The sequence below is a fragment of the Stegostoma tigrinum genome, chromosome 6, assembly GCF_030684315.1.
Source record: "Stegostoma tigrinum isolate sSteTig4 chromosome 6, sSteTig4.hap1, whole genome shotgun sequence".
NCBI lineage: Eukaryota > Metazoa > Chordata > Chondrichthyes > Orectolobiformes > Stegostomatidae > Stegostoma > Stegostoma tigrinum.
The window spans coordinates 17920595-17940622 of NC_081359.1; the positions used below are offsets into that span (position 1 = coordinate 17920595).

At 43.7% G+C, this 20028-nt stretch overlaps 1 protein-coding gene across 15 annotated transcripts in view; it reads left to right on the plus strand.

Moving 5' to 3' along the window:
* LOC125453562 (dedicator of cytokinesis protein 9) overlaps window positions 1-20028 on the plus strand; it is a 316948-nt gene that overhangs the window by 261250 nt on the left and 35670 nt on the right. For 12 of the 15 annotated variants that reach the window (XR_009445818.1, XM_059646469.1, XM_048533319.2 and 9 more), the window contains 7 exons: window positions 5239-5354; window positions 6273-6410; window positions 6540-6722; window positions 10076-10189; window positions 11511-11726; window positions 13745-13802; window positions 19552-19658. Coding sequence is in view for 14 of the 15 variants with exons in the window: in XM_059646469.1 (XP_059502452.1) it covers window positions 5239-5354; window positions 6273-6410; window positions 6540-6722; window positions 10076-10189; window positions 11511-11726; window positions 13745-13802; window positions 19552-19658 (932 nt within the window). In the remaining variant the exon portion in view is untranslated. Of the gene's footprint in view, window positions 1-324; window positions 369-5238; window positions 5355-6272; window positions 6411-6539; window positions 6723-10075; window positions 10190-11510; window positions 11727-13744; window positions 13803-19551; window positions 19659-20028 lie in introns of all 15 variants that reach the window. The other 3 variants (XM_048533320.2, XM_048533316.2, XM_059646473.1) reach the window with 1 other exon arrangement.

A 20028-nucleotide genomic window follows, 5' to 3' on the forward strand; every position in this document is an offset into this window, starting at 1 on the left:
GAATCTGAATAATGTGGCTCGTAATTGGCTTAAAAACCATTCATGGACTGCAGAAATGTTTCACTGCTGTGAAAGGTTGATGCATTGAATTCAAATGTCTTTCAGATAATCAAGTTCCGCTCCTTTAAAATGCCTAGATCCCATCACATTGAATATTGCTGGTCTATATTCAATGTACACAAACTGTGGGGGAAAAATTGTACCATTAACAATGTTCTGATCAGGCTTTGTTTAAAAAAAAATTAAAAGGAATGTGAGTCAATGCAAAGACTGTGTACTGGCATCAAAACATTAGTAACAAAATGACCTTATCTCTGTTTCCAGTGTAAGAAAGCTATCCAGTGTACTTGGAATTTCTGTAGACAATGGTAAGACCCTTCAAGGTTATATTGTTGGATTATTGTTGCTATGCTTCTGATCCCTATTGGACAGAGCTTCTCAAACTTAGTTTCTGTCTTTCTTTTTGGAGACTCATTCATGTTGTGCATGACTAATATTGCGGATTTATAGCTCAAAGCTCAATGTTTCAGCAGTTGAGTCTCTTAGCAGATTAAACTCCACTCCCTTGAACCCTTTTTAGTTCTAACCGAGCATCCCTGCACAACATTTTGAACCAATTGGTTGAACTAGCCCTCAGATCTTCTCCCAGGTATCGCTGGCTGTTATCTTGCCAGGGAGGCAGGGGTAACATGCAACTCGTTTCCTTCCAGTAGAACTGGAAAATTCCCTTTTCTAAGTACCTTGTGAAATAATGCCAGTGCGTGGCAACTCAACCTGTGATTGCATGGAGGCTAGGAGAAGTTAAATGACAAATGAGAAGCCTGCTCAAAATGAAACCAGGAAGGTAATGGAACAGTGAAGGATGAAAGGGAGGATTCGGAGAAATGAAAATGGGAGAGGCAGAATTGTCACCAGCTGTCATATGTTGGAAACAATTCAGAGAATATTTATTGCATTGCCTTGCACAGAGAGATTTAAGAACTGTACTTGTATCACCTGGGGTTTAGCAAGTAAGAAGCCATTTTATTGAAACAGAGAAGATACTGAAGATTCGTAATAAGCTGAACGTGGAGAAGATGTTTCCTGTTGTGGGAGGATCTGGAATTGGGGTCACTCTTTAAAAATAAGGCGTTGCTCATTTTACATTGTGATGAGGAGAATTCTTTTCTCATGGAGGGTCAAGAATCTTTGAAACTCTTCCAGTGTAATGGCTACTCTTAATCATAGAATCCCCACAGTATGTAAGCAGGCCATTCAACCTAACAAGTTTCCACCGACCCTCTGAAAAGCATCCCACCCAGACTCATTCCCCCTATCCTTTCCCTGTAACCTTGCATTTTCCATGGCTAATCTACGCATCCCTGGAATCTGTGGGCAATTTAGCATGGCCAGTCCACCTAACCTGCACATCTTTGGACTGTAGGAGGAAACCGGAGCACCCAGAGGAAACCCACGCAGACACGGGGAGAATGTGCAAGCTCCACGCAGACAGTCACCCGAGAGTGGGATCAAACTGAAGCCCCTGGCGCTGTGAGGCACTGGTGCTGACCACTGAGCCTCTGTGCTGCCATGAGAATTTTTGCAGTTGATTCTCATGATTGATGGAATGGACACTTTGCTCATTCTTTAGTCTATTAATAACTCTCACATTTATTGAACATTCCAAGGCAGCGGTAAATTTGCCTATTTTGAGATCAGCGGCTGTGTTTGCGATAACAGCTGTAATTTATGTGGTCTCCTTAACTGTAAAATAATATCTCACTCTAATCAGATAGGATTAGGCACCAAGTTAGACAGAGAAACAGCAGAACAGGTTATGGGGCATGTTTTAAGGAGCATCTTAAAGTGGGAGTGAGATATAGAATGAGAACAGTTTGGGGAGTGAATGCACGAGAAATAAGAACAGGGACAGGCCATACGACACCTCATGCCCGTCGCATCGTTCTACAAGACCATAGAGTCATACAGCCAGAAACAGACCTTCCAGCCCAACCAAGCCATGCCATCCCAGTTTCCCAGAATAATCTAGTCCCACATCCCTCTAAGCCTTTCCTATTCATGTACCTGTCCAAATGACTTCTAAATGTCGTAACCGTACCAGCATCCACCACATCCTCTGGCAGCTCATTCTTTTATGAACCACCTTTTGTGTGAAAAAGTTGCCCTTCAGGTCCCTTTTGAATCTTTCTCCGCTCACCTTAAAAATATGCCCTCTAGTTTTGAACTCACCCAGCCTATGATAAAGACCTTGGCTATTCACGTTATCTGTGACCCACATGATCTTATAAACCTCTGTAAAGTCTTGCCTCAACCTCCTGCACTCCAGTGAAAAAAAAATCCCAGCCTATCCAGTTTCTCCACTTCATTCAAATGCTCCAGTCCCAGTAACATCCTGGTAAATCTTGCCTGAACCCGCTCCAATTTAACAATGAGACCTCTGTTCAACAACCCAGGGCCCTACCATTAACTGTATAAGTTCTTCCCTTGGCTAGTCTGCCCATGCTAAGCCCTGATAGCCCTCAACTCTCTGATATTTCAATCATCTGGCCTGCATAACTGTCCGAGGTGGAGCAATCCAGAAATCTATTACCTTTTGAGAGAAGAAATTCCTTTCTATCTCTGTTTTAAATGCGTGTCTCTTATTCTGTAACTATGTCCCCTGGTGTGAGATGTTCTAACTAGTGGAAAAAGCTTCACAACATCTACCCTGGCCAGCCCGTCAGGATCTTGTATGTTTCAATAAGATTGTCCCTCTCCTTCGTATACTTTGAATAAAGGCCTAATTTGTTTGGCCATGCTTTCATTGCAGGACCTCGCCCTGTAGATCTCTTTTGAACTGTCACGGCCTCATTATCGGAAAGATGTGGAAGTGTTGGAAAAGGTGCGGAGGAGATTTGCCAGGACGTTGCCTGGAATGGAGGGAAGGTCTGACAAGGAAAGGTTGAGAGAGCTAGGGCTTTTCTCTTTAGAACAACTAAGGATGAGAGGTGACTTGATAGAGATGTGCAAAATGATCAAAGGTATAGATAGTGGACAGTCAGAGACTTGCTGCGAGGGTGGAGGTAGCTATTACGAGGGGGTATAGTTTTAAAGTGAAGTGGAGGTAGATATAGGGCAGTCGTCATGTTCTTTACTCAGAGAGTAGTCGGGTTGTGGAATGCATTGCCGGAGAGGGTACTGGAGTCGGCCTCAACAGGGGCATTTAAGCAGCGACTAGATGGGCATATGGATGATAGTATAAGGTAGGGGTGGAGGTTAGATAGAGCTTAAGATTAGGGTAAAAGTTCGGCACAACATCATGGGCTGAAGGGCCTGTACTGTGCTGTACTGTTCTATGTTCTATGTCAGCAATTTCAGTACATCCTTTCTTAAAATCAGGGACCAATACTGTAGACAGTACTCTAGGTGCGTTCTCACCAACACCCCACACCATTGTAACAAGACTTCCCTATTGTTAAACTCCAGTGCCTTAGCTATAAAGGCCAAATGAAAAGGCCATAAATTCCTGAAAATTTTATCCACATTTGTGGAAATTCATCTTTTTAAGTGTACGGTATTCTATCTTATTAAATCTCCATCTTACTTACCTCGTTGTATCTAGCTTTAATAGGAAACTAGTTGTCATACAAATGGAACTTGTATTACAATTTATTTCTGACTCCTGGAGTTTGTAACCAGAGTAATTGAATGTAGATGGACGGACACAGTTTGAGGGAATATGGTTACTAGTGTCTCTAGAAGCACAGCATGTCTTAGTTACTTAATGTCTTTGTTGTTGGTACATTTTATGAGGTAAATGCAACTGAACGTCTCTTGAGGCAAGATATTTGAGGCACTGGAGAAAGTGTAACTAAGATTTTAAGAAGAATACCAGATCCCTGGAGCAGAGGGGGCTGTCAGGTGAACTTATAGAGGCTTATAAAATCATGAGGGGTATGGACAGAGTGAAGAGCCAAGGGAGTCCAAAACTAGGGGGGTGTAGGATACGGTGTGAGGGGAAGGATTTAAAAGGGACTTGAGGGACACCTTTTTCACACAGAGGTTGGTACGTTCATGGAACAAGCTGCTAGAGGAAGTGGTAGAGGTGGGTACAATTACAGCATTTAAAAGACATTTGGACAGGTATGTGGATAGGAGAAGTTTAAAGGGATACGGGCCAAACACAGACAACTTGGACTTGTACGGTTTTGGAAACCCTGGTCAGCATGCACGAGTCGGGCCAAAGGGCCTGTTTGTATGCTGTATGACTATGGCTCTACAGCCAAAAACCTGAGAATGATATGGCACGGTGAGGGGTGAACTTCAAGAGATGCTTATAACGATGTTGATGTTACCGCTCATGAGCCAGACCTAACTAGGATCAATTATATGTAAGATAAATCCAACAGGTCTTTAGGTGGAATATCTCTATACAGGGTGTTATAAATATGAAACTCTGAGAGTGGTTCAGATGAGGGACAAACATATGTAAGTGAAAGTTCATTAAATACAAGAGGGAGACAGAAATAGAAAGTTTTGCTGACAGTGGGGGAAGATTGATGAATGAGCAAATTACCTTATGAGGAAGGTTTGGACAAGCTGGGCTTGTTTCCACTGCAGTTTAGAAAAGCAATGGGTGATGATTGAAGTGTAAATGGTTCTAAACAGTCTTGATAGAGTGGTTGTGGAAATAAAGTTTGTGAGTAGATGAGTACTCAACTGGGGGAATGGTGGGGGGGGTACTGTTTAAAATAATTGGGGGTCACCAGGTTCCCTTTTAGAGTTGTAGAGGTGTACAGCATGGAAACAGACACTTCAGTCCAACTCGTCCATGCTGACCAGGTATCCCAGATAAATCTAGCCCCTTTTGCCAGCATTTGGTCTATATCCCTCTAAACCCTTGCTATTAAGTTACTTTCCTCAGAGACTTGTGTGACTTTGAACACAGTCTCACAAGGTGATAGAGAAACATCAGATGTGATCCAAAGGCAGAGCAGACCCAAGGGGCCAAATGACCTAATTCTGCCCTTATTTCTTATGGTCTTATGGCGAGGTCATTGAATAGTTTAAGGCAGAATGTGCACAGAAAAGAAACTATCTTCAAATCAGCATAATACAAACAGCAATCTTATTTCGAGTTCAGATCTGGTTTGCTTCATGTTGAGGCCTAAAGCCTTTGTGAATCAGTTAACTGTTTTAGTTTGGGTCAATTGCTCTGAATGGTGACAGAAGCGGTAACATCTTGCTTCCTTTCATTAGGCTATGGCCACACCGATGCTGATGTCCTACATCAGTCACTCGTCGAAGCTAACATCGCAACAGAAGTGTGTCTCACTGTTCTGGATATGATGGGTTTATTCACTCATGTTTTTAAGGTATGCTCATTCAAATGTCATGGAAGTTCCTTTGTTCATTTGCAATGGGTCTTTGCAGTTGCTGGTCTCTCCTGCTAACAGTTTAAAAGTGCTAACGAGGAATCAAACCCCACTTATCAATCCTCACACTTACAGCACACGAAACAGGCCCTTTGACCCATCTGGTCTATTCCAGCATTGATATGCCTGGTGACCCTCCTCCCATCCCATTGTATCTCACTTTATCGGTTATCTTTTGGTTCATTTCTGTCTCACTTGTTTAGCCAGTTTTCCCCTGATTCTGTGAATATATTTGCCTCTTGTACCAAGATTAGTCCAACTTTTTGATTGCCATGAAATGCTGAATTCCAGTTAATTTTCCGAATGAAGTGTTACAGGGTTTAAATAGAAGTGAGAAAGCTGAAAAATGGAAATATAAGCATAAAATACCATTGATGAACAGAGCAGGAAAGCGTGACATTTTGCGTCAGGACCCTTCGTCAGAAAAGGTCAAGCTTTCCTGCTCCTCTGATGCTGCTCGGCCTGTTGTGTTCATCCAACTTCACGCCGTGTTATCTCAGATTCTGCAGCATCGGCAGTTCCTACTACCTCTATAAAATACCATTGAAACGCTTCGTGGAATCTTCTCTGACATATATTTCTGACTTTGATCTGTTGCCAAGATATACTCAACTTGAGTTGAATAGCATGAACGCAGTTAAGGGAAAGCTAGATGAAGATATGAGGATTGAAAGGACATGCTGAAAAGGTGAGATGAAAAGGGGTGGAAGGAAGCTGGAGTGGCACATGAATCTGTTGCATGGAATTTCTTGTTACTGTGCTGTGTGAATACTTCGTTGCAGTCTTGTCTAGCCTGGGCTATTCTCATCGCAGCTGGCTAACGTAAAGTTGATGCTTTTCATGTGCCGTCCTCTCTAGGGTCAGCTGCTTGCCGACAATGGACACAACCCCCTGATGAAGAAAGTTTTCAATGTTCTCCTCTGCTTTGTCCAAATCAATCAGTCAGAAATGGCCTTGAAGTATGTTTTTGCAGCTCTGAGGAACCTCGTCTACAAGGTACCAACATCGGTCCATTTTTATATTCTTTTTCCGTCCTCAGTAGAAATGTATTTAGTTTTTATAATTCTCCAAGTTTGTCTGTGTTTGCCATTAAAAAGCACACTTCCGGCGTGTCTTATTTTTCAGTTTCCGTCCACATTCTTTGAAGGCCGAGCTGACATGTGTGCCACAATGTGCTACGAGATTCTGAAGTGCTGCAACTCTAAATTAAGCACCATCCGAAGCGATGCATCTACCCTCCTTTATTTCCTAATGAGGAACAATTTTGAGTGGACGGGGAGAAAATCCTTTGTGAGGACACATCTACAGGTCAGTGCTTCGAATGAAAGAAGTGGGCTGAAAGAGCAATGAAAGCAGATTCAGCAACAGCTTTCAAAAGAAAATTGAGCAGAGACGTGAAAGTGAACCAAAGTAATTGCAGGAATATCAATGAAGAGCAAGGGGACGTAAAACAAACTAGTTTGCGCTGTCAAATATCCTGTGGGAGCTTGATGCCTGTTCTGTTGCTTCCAAACTTGGCATTGCAATTTCAAATAGGACTTTTCAAGTGGAATTCAGTAATGTGTCATTCTCAAGTTAGGAAATGTTACAAAACTGACTTTGTTCATTGTCGAAAAGTTAGGGTTTATCATGTGGAAACATTTATTTTGTGTAAACCTCTTCTGAGGGATTGTAAAAACTTTCAGCTGGCATTGTTTAGTATTATTCATGTTATATCTACCATCCAATAAGAGCATTTCCTTATAACTAATGTTTACTGTATTCCCAAAGAAAACTTAATCATTTCTAAAAGATTCTACAGTGAAAGGTTTCTCTTTGTTTGTTGAGGTCTACTGTTAAAATTACTCACTCTGGTGGATATGTCCTTTGCCAAACTCTATGCTCGTATTTGTCACACCCCAGTATTTTGTACAGCAAGAGGCTGGGTTTTGCGCCAGGAATTTCCCAAGGATTTATCTTGAGCCAAGTGGATGTGCAATTCTTGCAGAGATGAGGGGAACACTCCACCGGTCGTGATGGTGTTAGAATGCATGCCAGGCGATGGCAACTGCTGCAGAAATCATATCCTGTCACTGAAGCCTTGGTATTTCTGCATGAATTGGTGCAGCTCTGGCATTTTAAAACTGATAGGCCCTCTTGTTGCAGTTCATTGAATCACTTCCCTTTCTTTGTCATGTTTGTTTTGATCTTGTGGCTATTTAAAACAAAATGCAATGAGGTACACTGTGTTAAAGTTCAAAAAGAACTTTTAGGGAGACAGAGTGGTGAGGGTACTCGAACATGCTGTTCTTTCACCTTTTGACCTGGGCTCAGATTCAACCTAAGCTGTTGGGAAGAAATCTTACAACATTTATAAAGACTCCAGCAGGAAACTTCCTCATTGCCAACCTCCACTTGGTTTGGTTCCATATTGACCAACTGAGGCGCCTTAAGAACAAAAGGAAAATTAGCCCAGTCACCATGGAGATTTGAATTTAGATTTGGAATTTAGAAGGAAGGGCCAAACTGTCTGCTGATCACGCTGTAAAAGCGAAGCACGTTGCTGAAGCCTTTTACCCTGCAATCATCAGTCTATATGCAAGAATGTCATGTTTCAAACGATTGCAACAATTTATTCTAGAGGAGAAAAGGGTGCTGATTGGTTGGTAATTGGATGGATTGGTCTAAGCGTTACCATGGCAAAACAATGGGGAGTAATCTGATCCCCCAAACTTGAGGGTGATTCAAGAAAAGCACCAGGCACGAGTAATAGAAGGTTGCAATGAAAATTCACAGTAGATCATTTAAGCTGTTCAAGTAAATAACATAGCTAAGTGAGAATTACTGCTCAGAGTTTAAGAACAGATCATTGAAAGTAGGTGGGGTGGATTATACTTGTCATCCAGTTGTTCTGCATACCATTTGGAACAGCATATTATTGGTAGGCGTTGCTTGGAATTTATAAACATTTCAGGCTATAACTGCTTCCCTTGGTTAACTGCAAAAAAATACAGGGCGAAGTTTAAACAGCCCTTCCGAAACCCAAGGCATTGAGTGTAACACTGATTTGTTACCGAGCCGAAACTACTTTTTGGTCCGAAGGAGAATAAAATTGGATAGGATGTAAAATGTAGCCCCTGAGATAACAAGGTGTAGAGCTGGATGAACACAGCAGGCCAAGCAGCATCTTAGGAGCAGGAACGCTGACCTTTCTGGCCTAGACCCTTCAGCTTTCCTTCCTGCTCCTCTGATGCTGCTGTTATCTCAGATTCTCCAGCATCTGCAGTTCCTACTATCTCTGAGTTTTCTCACAGCTAAAGTAGGCTAAAGTTACTCCTGATGTATTAATTGTGTTCAGGAAGAAACAGTGGAATATTTTTAGAACAGAGGTAGAAATCATTGGAAGGTATCATCCACTTGCAGTCGAGCAAAATTAGCATTGATCACTTATATTGAGCAGAAAAGTGAGAAAACTTTTGTACCTCGTTTCTGGCAGTATTTGATTGATTTATTGTCACATGTACCTAAGTACAGTGAAGAGCTTTGTTTACGAGCAGTACAGGCAGATCAAAGGGTGAAATGAACAACTAGACAGAGGCATACAAGTTACATTGCACAGGGTATGCAGTAGGCAAGACAAACATTAGCAAAATCAGAGTTATTTGGAACAGAAGTTTGGGAACGATGCCAAAACCTTAATCAAACAGTGAGTAACAGCTGAAGACACTTAACAAAAGCTTTACATTCCTAACTTCAGGGCTTTTGTGGTTCAGTGGTAGCGTCACCACTTCTTCAACACCCACATGCTCCAGAGTTGTCCCATAACATCTCTGAACAGGTTGATTAAACCATCTCAGAAGGAGCAATGAACTGCACAAAGGATTATAAAGTTTGATTGATTTTCAAAGCAACATGAAGAGGACATCCTTCCAACTCCAACTGATTTAGATCCGTCCCACTCCACCTACCCCATCACCTTTGGTGGTCTGCATTGCATTCAATGGGCTTTGTATGTCAATTAAACAATCAGAAACCTAATAGTGGTGGTGGCTAATAGATGAAAAAATACTATTGGAGATTTGAAGGTGCGGAGGAAAACTTTTAGCTGTGTGTAAGAGCTCTTCCGGATATAAAAATAAATTTACAGAAGTGCAGAATTGGCCTTTTGTTGGCACACCGGTAGCAAACCTACCTCAGAGCCAGGAGAACCCAGGTTTAAGTCCAACCTGGGCTGGAGGTGTGTGACAACATCTCTGAGCAGGCTAACTTTAAACAAATAGTTCCCACATAGGAAAGTGGATCTTGATCCCAGCCTCTGAAAACAACATAAAGAAGGGCAGTTAAAACACTGCATTCTGCGAATAAACCAACCATCAAGGAGAGAATTTGCATCTAATCTCATACTTCACCACATGGCTTGAGATCTATTGACCAAAAATGACCAGTTTTTTTTTCAGTGATTCATTTGTTGAGATTTAAAGGGTGGCTGGATGAGTAGATGAGGGGGGAAGGAGCAGATGGATATGCTGATGTGCACATTGATGATGAATAGATGAGGGGGGAAGGAGCAGATGGATATGCTGATGTGCACATTGATGATGAAGAGGAATGTGGTGAGACTTTTGAGAGAATATGGTCTTGTTTGTTTGGGAATCTTAATTGACTCGGTTGTTTTCCTGCAGGTGATCATCGCAGTGAGTCAGTTAATAGCGGATGTGGTTGGAATCGGGGGGACCAGATTTCAGCAATCTTTGGCCATTATTAACAATTGTGCCAACTGTGACAGAGCTGTGAAGGTGAGCAGCTTTCTGGTATTTCATTCTGTGACCCGTTGCAGAGTTATTATTTTTGCTTCGTGTGTTGCAAAAATCAGTCTCCTTGTGGTACACTGTGTAGTGTCCCAGCCTCTGGGGCTGAGGTCCCACTCCAGGATTTGCTGATCACAGAAGATGCGTTCACAACATCAAGTGTGGTAGTTAAAGATCTGCAAATCCATCCCACACCTTTTAAGGAGGGTGTTAAGATTTGGAAAGACATAACTGTGTGCTTTCCCTGCCTTTTGTCTCAAAACGCGGAGAACACTTAAGTCTGAATTCTTACTGTTGTCCCTTTTATTTATAGTTCCTGACTGTTGCTTGCTTTTCAAAGGTCTTCCCGTAGCCAAAGCCCCGCCCCCTGCATTCGTGAGAACTCAAAGAATGTTGTAAGTCAGGAACAAAAACAGAGGTTGCTGGAAAATCTCAGCAGGTCTGGCAGCATCAGCGAAGTAAAAATCAGAGTTAACATTTCGGGTCCAGTGACCCTTCCTCAGAACTGATGGCAGTTCAGAAAATGTTGCATTATATGCAGAAGTTAGAGTGGAGGGGAGGGGTAAGGAGGTAATGATTGGTGCAGATAGAGCCCAAAGAGAGAGAAGAACAGTTGAACAAACCTGTTGTGAAGAAGGGTCACTGGACCCAAAGCGTCAACTCTGATTTCTTTTCTTCAGAGATGCTGCCAGACCTGCTGAGCTTTTCCAGCAACTTCTGCTTCTGGTTTGCCATTCATGGGTTTGATGCTAGACTGGAGTTCACTCAAACTGTGATGGCCCTCCTTCACCAGATCCAGCAGGCGAGGAATGAGGGGAAATGGTTCTTTATTACACACCCGCTATCCCCTTACTCTCTGCTGTAAAGCCACGTGCAGGGAACATGCACATATGCACAGGCCTGCCTGTGCGCGTCCGGCTCCATAGCGAGGGAGCTGCGAGCGTCAGGGAAGAGGTTGACCTGACCTTGCGTTAAATAAATCAGTTCAGTAAAGTAACTGAAAGTAGCCACTGCCTTCACGGTGCCGACAGAACCTGCTAGAGGCTCCTTGCTAGTCCACTCGACGTTCACACAGTTAAACACTGCAGAGCCGGGGTTGGCGGGGGTGGTTAGAAAGTTTCACCTTTCAGTCCTCCCCAGCCAGATTTCTCAAACCCCTCCCATCCCTCTCCACAACAACACATTGTGCCCCGCATCGAAAGAAAATCTTACCTCTTTTTTTAAAAAAAAATGTGAGTACAAGTAATTCCGAGCGTTCAGCTTTGGTGAAATTCCCTGCAAATGGAACTCCTGTGCCTTTGTGTTGCAGGCAACAGCATTTCCTTCGGAAGTGAAAGATTTAATGAAGCGTATTCGCACGGTGCTAATGGCTACGGCTCAAATGAAAGAGCATGAGAATGATCCGGAAATGCTCGTGGATCTTCAGTACAGCCTGGCAAAGTCCTATGCCAGCACACCAGAGCTGAGGAAAACCTGGTTGGACAGCATGGCCAAGATTCACATGAAGAATGGCGATTTGTCTGAGGTAACTTTAACCAGACCACTGTCTTAGCATCATGCAGCACAGAAACAAACCAGTCCATACCGAGCATAACCCCAAACTCAACTCGTCCCACCTGCCTGCAAGCCTTTCCTATTCAGTTACTTACATAAATGTCTTTTAAACATTGCAACTGTGCTCACATCCACCACTTCCCCTAGAAGCTCATTCCACACGCAAACCACACCGTGTAAAAAAGAAAATTCCCCTCGTGCCATTTTTTAAATCAAGATTTTCCAGGATGTTGCCGGGTGTGGAAGGGTTTGAGTTATAAAGAAATGCTGGATAGGCCGGGACTTTTTTCACTGGAGCGTGGGAGGTTGAGAGGTCGTCTTATTTTGTTTGAAAAAACTCACATTTCTGTAGTGCATTTCATACCTCGGGACATCCCAAGTGCTTTCCATGCAGGCAAGTACTTTTGATGCGATGCAGTTGTGGAAAATACAACAGCCAGTTTATGCACAGGAAGATCCCACTGACAGAAATGTGATAAATGACATCACTTTACACAAGGAAAAAGTAAATGATTATTGGACGGATATTTTCCCGGACGCTAGGAGTAGCTCCCCTGCCCTCCTTTGAACTAATGGACTTGGGGATCTGCTCTGTCCATTTTGAAACTGCAGATGTGAGGTTGGTTTAAGATCCCATTAAAAAGATGGCAAGGTATAGATCTCAGTCACTGCTGCTTTTGGAGTGTCAACCTGCATTATCTCCTAAAATTCTGGAGTGGGACTTGAACCCACAACCTTCTGAGAGTGTCAACCCTAGCTGACAGTGTGCAGCACAATATGTTGAGCAATCCTCATGGTTATGAAAAGGAGTTTTCTTCATACATGAGTCTGCCTCATCTTAAAGCTGATGCGCGGGTTAATGTTGATTTTACTGTGGGACTCACTTCGTCTTTAATTGTCAATTTGTAAGGGGTGCGTGATTCCAGTTCCCTGGCAAGGTTGTGCAAGAGAAGAATCAGGATGTTTGAGGCGTTCAAAACCACGAGGGGAGACAATGGGGAGAACCTGTTGTCTTTGGTGTGGAGTGGGAATTGGGGTTGGAGGAGTGGTTCTGTTGATTGCTTTTGGTGGTCAATCTAAGGGAATGTCTTTTTTACGTAATGAATGGTTAAGATCTGGGATGCACTGCTTGAGAATGCAGTGGTGAAAGCAGACTCAACTATGGTTTTCCAAAAGGGAATAGGATGAGCATCTGAAGAGAGAAAAATTCCAGAGAAAGAGCAACAGAGTGAGACTAGCTGAGTTGCTTTTGCGCAGAGCCAGCATAGGGTTCTCAGGCTAAGTGGCCTCCTTCTGGTCTGTAACCATCCCCTGGTTCATTAATTTGAAACTGTGTTCTCCCCAGTTAAATGCAATTGTCTTGTATGTTGGAGGATATTGGAACTTCTCCGCTTCCTGTGTGCGAGAATTAGTTAACGAGCTGCTTGCATTGACAACCCATCACTTTTCCAGTTCATTTGTGCAGCCGATTCCCATTAACCCAAAGGTAGAAGGAACAAGTGAGGCTCTGACTTTTACAGACCGAAGCAGGAATAATTATGTGACTCAGCGCATAGTGGGTACTGAGGTTGTGGACACCCAGCCAATCACAACGGACAGCCATTGGTGACGCAAACATTCCCATAACTCCCTGCTGGAGAGGGAGGCTTGGCGGGGGGGCGGGCCGTGGTCGTAGGAGGCCTCATCACTGACCTTTCACCTCCAGCAAGCTGCCTTCGCTGAGTGAGTATGTGTCGGGAGTTCTCTGGTTTTTGATGTTGAAGACCAATAGCAGAAACACATTAGGTCTGCCCCCCGACAAAGCTCTTTCCCTGCAGTATGCACATGAGTATGATCTTAGAGCTGCTAGTAGTTATTGCTCGGAAACACTTACTTATTGTTCGCTCACTTGCAGCTAATTATTTTATTGCTATTTTTTTCAATCATATGTTTTCCAGAATGCCCTTTTAATTCATGGATGGTAATTGCTGCTGTTTATCTTGTTTTCAGGCAGCTATGTGCTATGTTCATGTGGCAGCACTCGTGGCTGAATATCTCAGGAGGAAAGGTAGGGCAAACACTCAGTTCCATTGACACAGTGGTGATGAGGTGCTTTCTGTCTGTCTTTGGTGGCTCATTTTAAAAAAAATCGAAGGAAGAAGTTACCTTCAATGTGGCTCATGACCTCGGGCTTTCCAAAATACTTGACAGCCAATGAATTGCATTTGAAATGTTGGAAGGGTAACTACGTTTGGGTACAGCAAGGTCCTTACGCTGACCATTAGTGCTGTGGGATCATGTGGGAGGGCAGACGCAGCCTTGGTTTAGTTGTCTCATCAAAAGATTGCTTCCTGTGACAGTGCAGAACAGGTTCAGTATGCACTGGAAGTGTCAGCCTGAAATTTCTACTTGAGTCTCTGCTTTGGAATAGAGGGAAGGGTGCTGCCTAGTGAGCAATGACCTACTCTTCGCATTCTCAAGGATTAGTTGTCTTTGGTGTGGTGGATCCAGGGGAGGTGTGAGAGGCAATTGTCGAGTAGTATTATTACTGAGCTGTCAATCCAGAGACTCGGATAATGTTCTGGGAACAAAAACAAAGTTGCTGGAAAAGCTCGGCAGGTCTGGCAGCATCTGTGGAGGAGAAAACAGAGTTAACGTTTCGGGTCCATTGACCCTTCCTGAGAACTCATGTTCTGGGGACCTGGGTTCAAATCCCGCCACAGCAGATGGTGGAATTTGAATTCAACAAAAAGCTGGAATTAGGAGTCCAGTGATGACCAAGAAACCATTGTCAATGGTTGGAAAAACTCCTCTGGCTCACTAATGCCGTTGTTTGGAAGAACTGGGCCTGGCCTACATGTGACTCCAGACCCACAGCAGTGTGGTTGATTCTTAACTGTAGGGATGAGCAATAAATGCTGACCTAGCCTGCATTGCCCACATCCTGCAAGTGAGTTTTTAGGAAAAAGGCATGAGATGACGCTGAGATTAGAACTCAGCCATTGCTCTTAGCATTTGCAAAAGCAAACCGAGGTGGAAAATGAGATAATAAAATGTGAGGCTGGATGAACACAGCAGGCCCAGCAGCATCTCAGGAGCACAAAAGCTGACGTTTCGGGCCTAGACCCTTCATCAGAGAGGGGGATGAGGTGAGGGTTCTGGAATAAATAGGGAGAGAGGGGGAGGCGGACCGAAGATGGAGAGAAAAGAAGATAGGTGGAGAGGAGAGTATAGGTGGGGAGGTAGGGAAGGGATAGGTCAGTCCAGGGAAGACGGACAGTTCAAGGAGGTGGGATGAGGTTAGTAGGTAGGAGATGGAGGTGCGGCTTGGGGTGGGAGGAAGGGATGGGTGAGAGGAAGAACAGGTTAGCGAGGCAGAGACAGGCTCAGCTGGTTTTGGGATGCAGTGGGTGGAGAGGAGCCCAGCTCTTCCCCTCCACCCAGTGCATCCCAAAACCAGTCCAACCTGTCTCTGCTTCCCTAACCTGTTCTTCCTCTCACCCATCCCTTCCTCCCACCCCAAGCCGCACTTCTATCTCCTACCTACTAACCTCATCCCACCTCCTTGACATGTCCGTCTTCCCTGGACTGACCTATCCCCTCCCTACCTCCCCACCTATACTCTCCTCTCCACCTATCTTCTTTTCTCTCCATCTTCGGTCCGCCTCTCCCTATTTCTTCCAGAACCCTCACCCCATCCCCCTCTCTGAAGAAGGGTCTAGGCCCGAAACGTCAGCTTTTGTGCTCCTGAGATGCTGCTGGGCCTGCTGTGTTCATCCAGCCTCACACTTTATTATCTTGGATTCTCCAGCATCTGCAGTTCCCATTATCAGAGGTGGAAACTGGATATTAGCTCACATGTGGTCAGAAGCTTAATTATCCCTTGACTCCTGAAAGTTTACCCAAATAAATCTCATTGTTTTCTTTCGCAAACCACATCCCCCCCATATCATACTAAATCTACAATGATGCACATTCACTCAGCCTTATGTTGGTGGAAGTCTGCATCTGGCCCTGTTCTCGAGGGTTGTTAGTGAGTGGAGAGGTGAAAGAGTCAGACTAATGGAGTGCAGTCTCCTGTAAAAATACCCATGTAGTAAAGTACAGCAACATAAAATGAATGCAGGAACTTAATAACCCGAGATGTGATAATGGGAACTGCAGATGCTGGAGAATCCAAGATAACAAAGTGTGGAGCTGGATGAACACAGCAGGCGAAGCAGCATCTCAGGAGCACACAAGCTCTCTGATGAAGGGTCTAGGCCCAAAACGTCAGCTTCTGTGCTCCTGAGATGCTGCTTGGCCTGCTGTGTTCACCCAGCTCCACACTTTGTTAACTTAATAACCCGAGCAGGTCGTGAGAGTGCCCTCTGATGGTGGAAAATGTCCCTGTGGCTATGGACTTCCTGATAGTCACAGGATTAATCAGATAAGAACTTCAGTTTGGATTGTTATGTTGTTCATTCCACAATTCCATTTAGTCTGCCTTCTGCTATGAGTGGGTGTTACCCAAACCTTTGCCTTCAAGATTCTTGCCCACTTTAGTCCTGAAAGTATATAATAAGCTACTCATCCCTCGGTCATTTTGAAGTGGCCGCAGGAAGAGTTTTTTTAAGATTGATTTTTGTTAATTGGGGAATTGAGCAATACCAACAGAAAGGGTAAGGACTGGCTGGGACTTTGTTCCAGCACGACATGGACAAAGCCAGGACCTTGTTGAATTGAGTAACAGCCTCTAAGGAGTGAATGTTTCTATGGTTATAGCAGTCCTCCTTTATCAGATCAATGGAATGAAAGCATTGCGTTCATTCTGCTGTACAATGTCTGAGGGATCTGGTCCAGTGGTTTGGAGACATGACTTCAAATCCTAAATCTGGAATAAAATGCTGATCTCGTTATTCCACTGACGAATTGGTTCGGTAATATCCTGACCCTGTCTGACCTACAGGGGATGCTGATCCAAAACAATGCGGCCGACTGTTAACTGCCCTCTGCAATGCTTCTGCCTTGCACCAATGCTGCAGAAGTCATAGGTATACCTGTACGACAGCATTAGGAAGACAGCTCACCACCACTTTCTCCAAGGCAGTTAAGGATGGGCAATAAATTGTGGCCTTGCAAGCAGCACTCACATCCCAACAATGAAGGAGAAAAATGTTCTAAAAGTAAACTATCTGCCTAGTGAAATATTTCATCAAAAACTACAAACTTTATTTGGTTCACTTTGTCTTCACATCTTGTAAAAATTCAGGTGCTTCTGACTAATCTTCTACAGCTGTTGACTTATTACATTAAATAATGCTAACATGTTCCTTGCTTATAACACATGTTGGTGGCAATTTAAGGAGCAATGATGGTATCGTTATAATGACACTGCTCCAGTAGTCCAGAGATCCAGCATAATACACTAGGGACTTGGGTTCAAATCGCATCCAAGTCTGTTGGTGAAATTTGAAGTCAGCAAACAGTTTTGGAAATGACAGCTGCTGGACACAATAGCCATGATGTTGGAGTGGGTTGAACAAAGCGAGAAGTCACACGACACCAGGTGATAGTCCAACAGGATGATTTGAAAACACAAGTTTTCGGTGCCTCAGTCCTCGTTTAGGTGTTAGTGACTAAGTAAAAGTTAGTGACTGAGATCGTAGGAACTGCAGATGCCGGAGAATCTGAAGTTGTAGAGGTGGATGAGCACAGCAGGCCAAGCAGCATCAGAACCTAGACCCTAAGCCCAAAAAGTCAGCGTTCCTGCTCCTCTGATGCTGCTTGGCCTGCTGTGTTCATCCAGCTCTACACCTTGTTATCTCAAAAGTTAGTGACTAACACCTGAAGAAGGACCGAGACTCCAAAAGCTTGTGTTTTCAAATAAACCTGTTGGACTATAACCTGGTGTTGTGTGGCTTTCTGACTTTGTACACAATGATGATCATGAAGCCACCATCAATTATTATAAAAACTCATCTGGTTTGCTGATCCCTTTTAGGGAAGGAAATTTTCCATCGTTCTCTGGTCTGGCATACATGTTACTGCAGACGCACGGCAATGTGGTTTACTCCTAACGGACAAAGCATGTCACTCAGTTCCAGGGCAATTGTTGGTGACACCCACATTTCATGAAAGAATTTTCCTTTCTAAATTACTGAGCAGTTCTCTCCTACAGATTGGTTTAACTCCCCAAGCTATACAAAACACTAGATTCACTTACCAGCAGACTTTCCTGTGGATGATAGAACTTCAAAGAATTTGCTGTGAGAATGGACACACTAAACCTGTTCACTTCTATGCTGACAGCTATAATTTGAGAATAGAAATGTCATTATGGTTGAGGTTCAGTTTGTGGCATAGACTTGCACTATTATGCTAGATTAGCATGGTACCTTAGCTGCTGATGTACAGGGGATATAAGGCATAAAAATATTTGTCTGATGTTTTCTGAAGGAACACAGTCAGTGGAAATTGTACTTAAGACATTTTGTTCAGACATTTGGAACTACCCTTAAATTGGTAATGCCCTAAAAAAATGGTAAATTTCATGGTACAAAATGATGTATCATTTCCTATTCATTTAACTCAGAAGGAATAAAATTTGCGGATGAGATATACTACCCTGACTCACCTTGTGTGCTTCAAAATGAAATTCTAGTGAGGCCAGTCCATTAATTTCCAGGTTTACTGACATTTTTCCTGGGGCTCGTATCCTTCTTTTGGTAAATTTTCTTAAGGCACAATATCTTTAACTCGCTGAGCTTTTGCTCCTAATTTGCACTGTTGGTAGTCTTGAGGTTGCCCAGCACTGTTGTCACGGTACAAGTGTGCATCTCACTGTATTTACCCATTACTAGGATGATAACAAAATTGAGAGGATTCAGATCTATCAGAAAAAATGGAATAGGTTACAGATAGATGAAGGGTCTAGGCCTGAAACGTCAGCTTTTGTGCTCCTGAGATGCTGCTTGGCCTGCTGTGTTCATCCAGCTTCACACTTTGTTATCTTAGATTACAGATAGGTGTTATCTCTGGATGAGCCTGCCAGAAACAGAGGACACAGTCAGAGAACAGAAGCCCTCCAGTGCAGAAAGAGGCCACTCAGCAAATTGAGTTTGCACCACCCCTCTGGAGATCATCCCACCCAGACGCATCCCATCACTGTAATCCAATGTGGGGTTTATTACCATGGCTGACCCACCTAACCTGCACTTCCCTGGACACTAGGGCCAGTTTTTAGCATGGCCAAACCCCCTAATCTGCACATCTGCGGACACTGGGAGGAAACCAGAGCACCCAGAGGAAACCCACACAGACAGTAACTCAAAGCTGGAATCAAACCCCGGGTCCCTGGTGCTATGAGCCAGCAATGCTAACCAATATGCCACTGTGCCGACCACTACAGGGCAGACCATTTAGGACTGATGCAACTTTAATTTCTTCATTCTTGAGGGTGGTGAACCCCGGAGCATAGTGGGGACTCAGTCAGCGAGTCTTTGAGGCAGAGGTCAATCGGTTTTTAGACATTAAAGATATCGGGGATACAGGGATAGTTTGGAAGAATGACACTGAAGTCAAAGAGCAACCACAATCCATTCGAATGGCTGAACAGGCTCTGGGACCAAGTAATTTACTCTTGCTCTAGTTTCCTATGTTCCAGTGAGGGAGAAAAGTTTATGTCGATCTGTGGGTGCAGGAGATAATTTGAGCAATACTATACCCTGGTAATCAGATGTTCTAGGTGACCATGCTGATGTAAATTTTGATATATGAAAAATAAATGATACCGGGAAGTGTTGTTTAGATTAATGCGCTTCCATGTTTTATTTCAGGTATATTTAAACAAGGTTGCACAGCCTTCAAGGTGATCACGCCCAACATAGATGAGGAGGCCGCAATGATGGAAGATGTAGGCATGCAAGATGTTCACTACAATGAGGTGAATTACTCTGGACATTATAACAGCGCACTTTTTAAGTTTTTGAACTCTTATTTTGCTGAAAGAAGAACCGAAAGACCCGTAAGCTAGAGACAAAGGTGGAAACTGCTGGAAAAGCTCAGCGGGTCTGGTAGCTTCTATGGAAAGAAATCGGCGTTAACGTTTTGAGTCGACTGACACTTTCTCAGTTCGACTGGAAGAACAACACCGAGTTTTCCACTTCGGGACCCTGCAGCCTTCTGGACCCTGTGATAATGGAAACTGCAGATGCTGGAGAATCCAAGATAACAAAGTGTGAAGCTGGATGAACACAGCAGGCCAAGCAGCATCTCAGGAGCACAAAAGCTGATGTTTCGGGTCTTTGATGAAG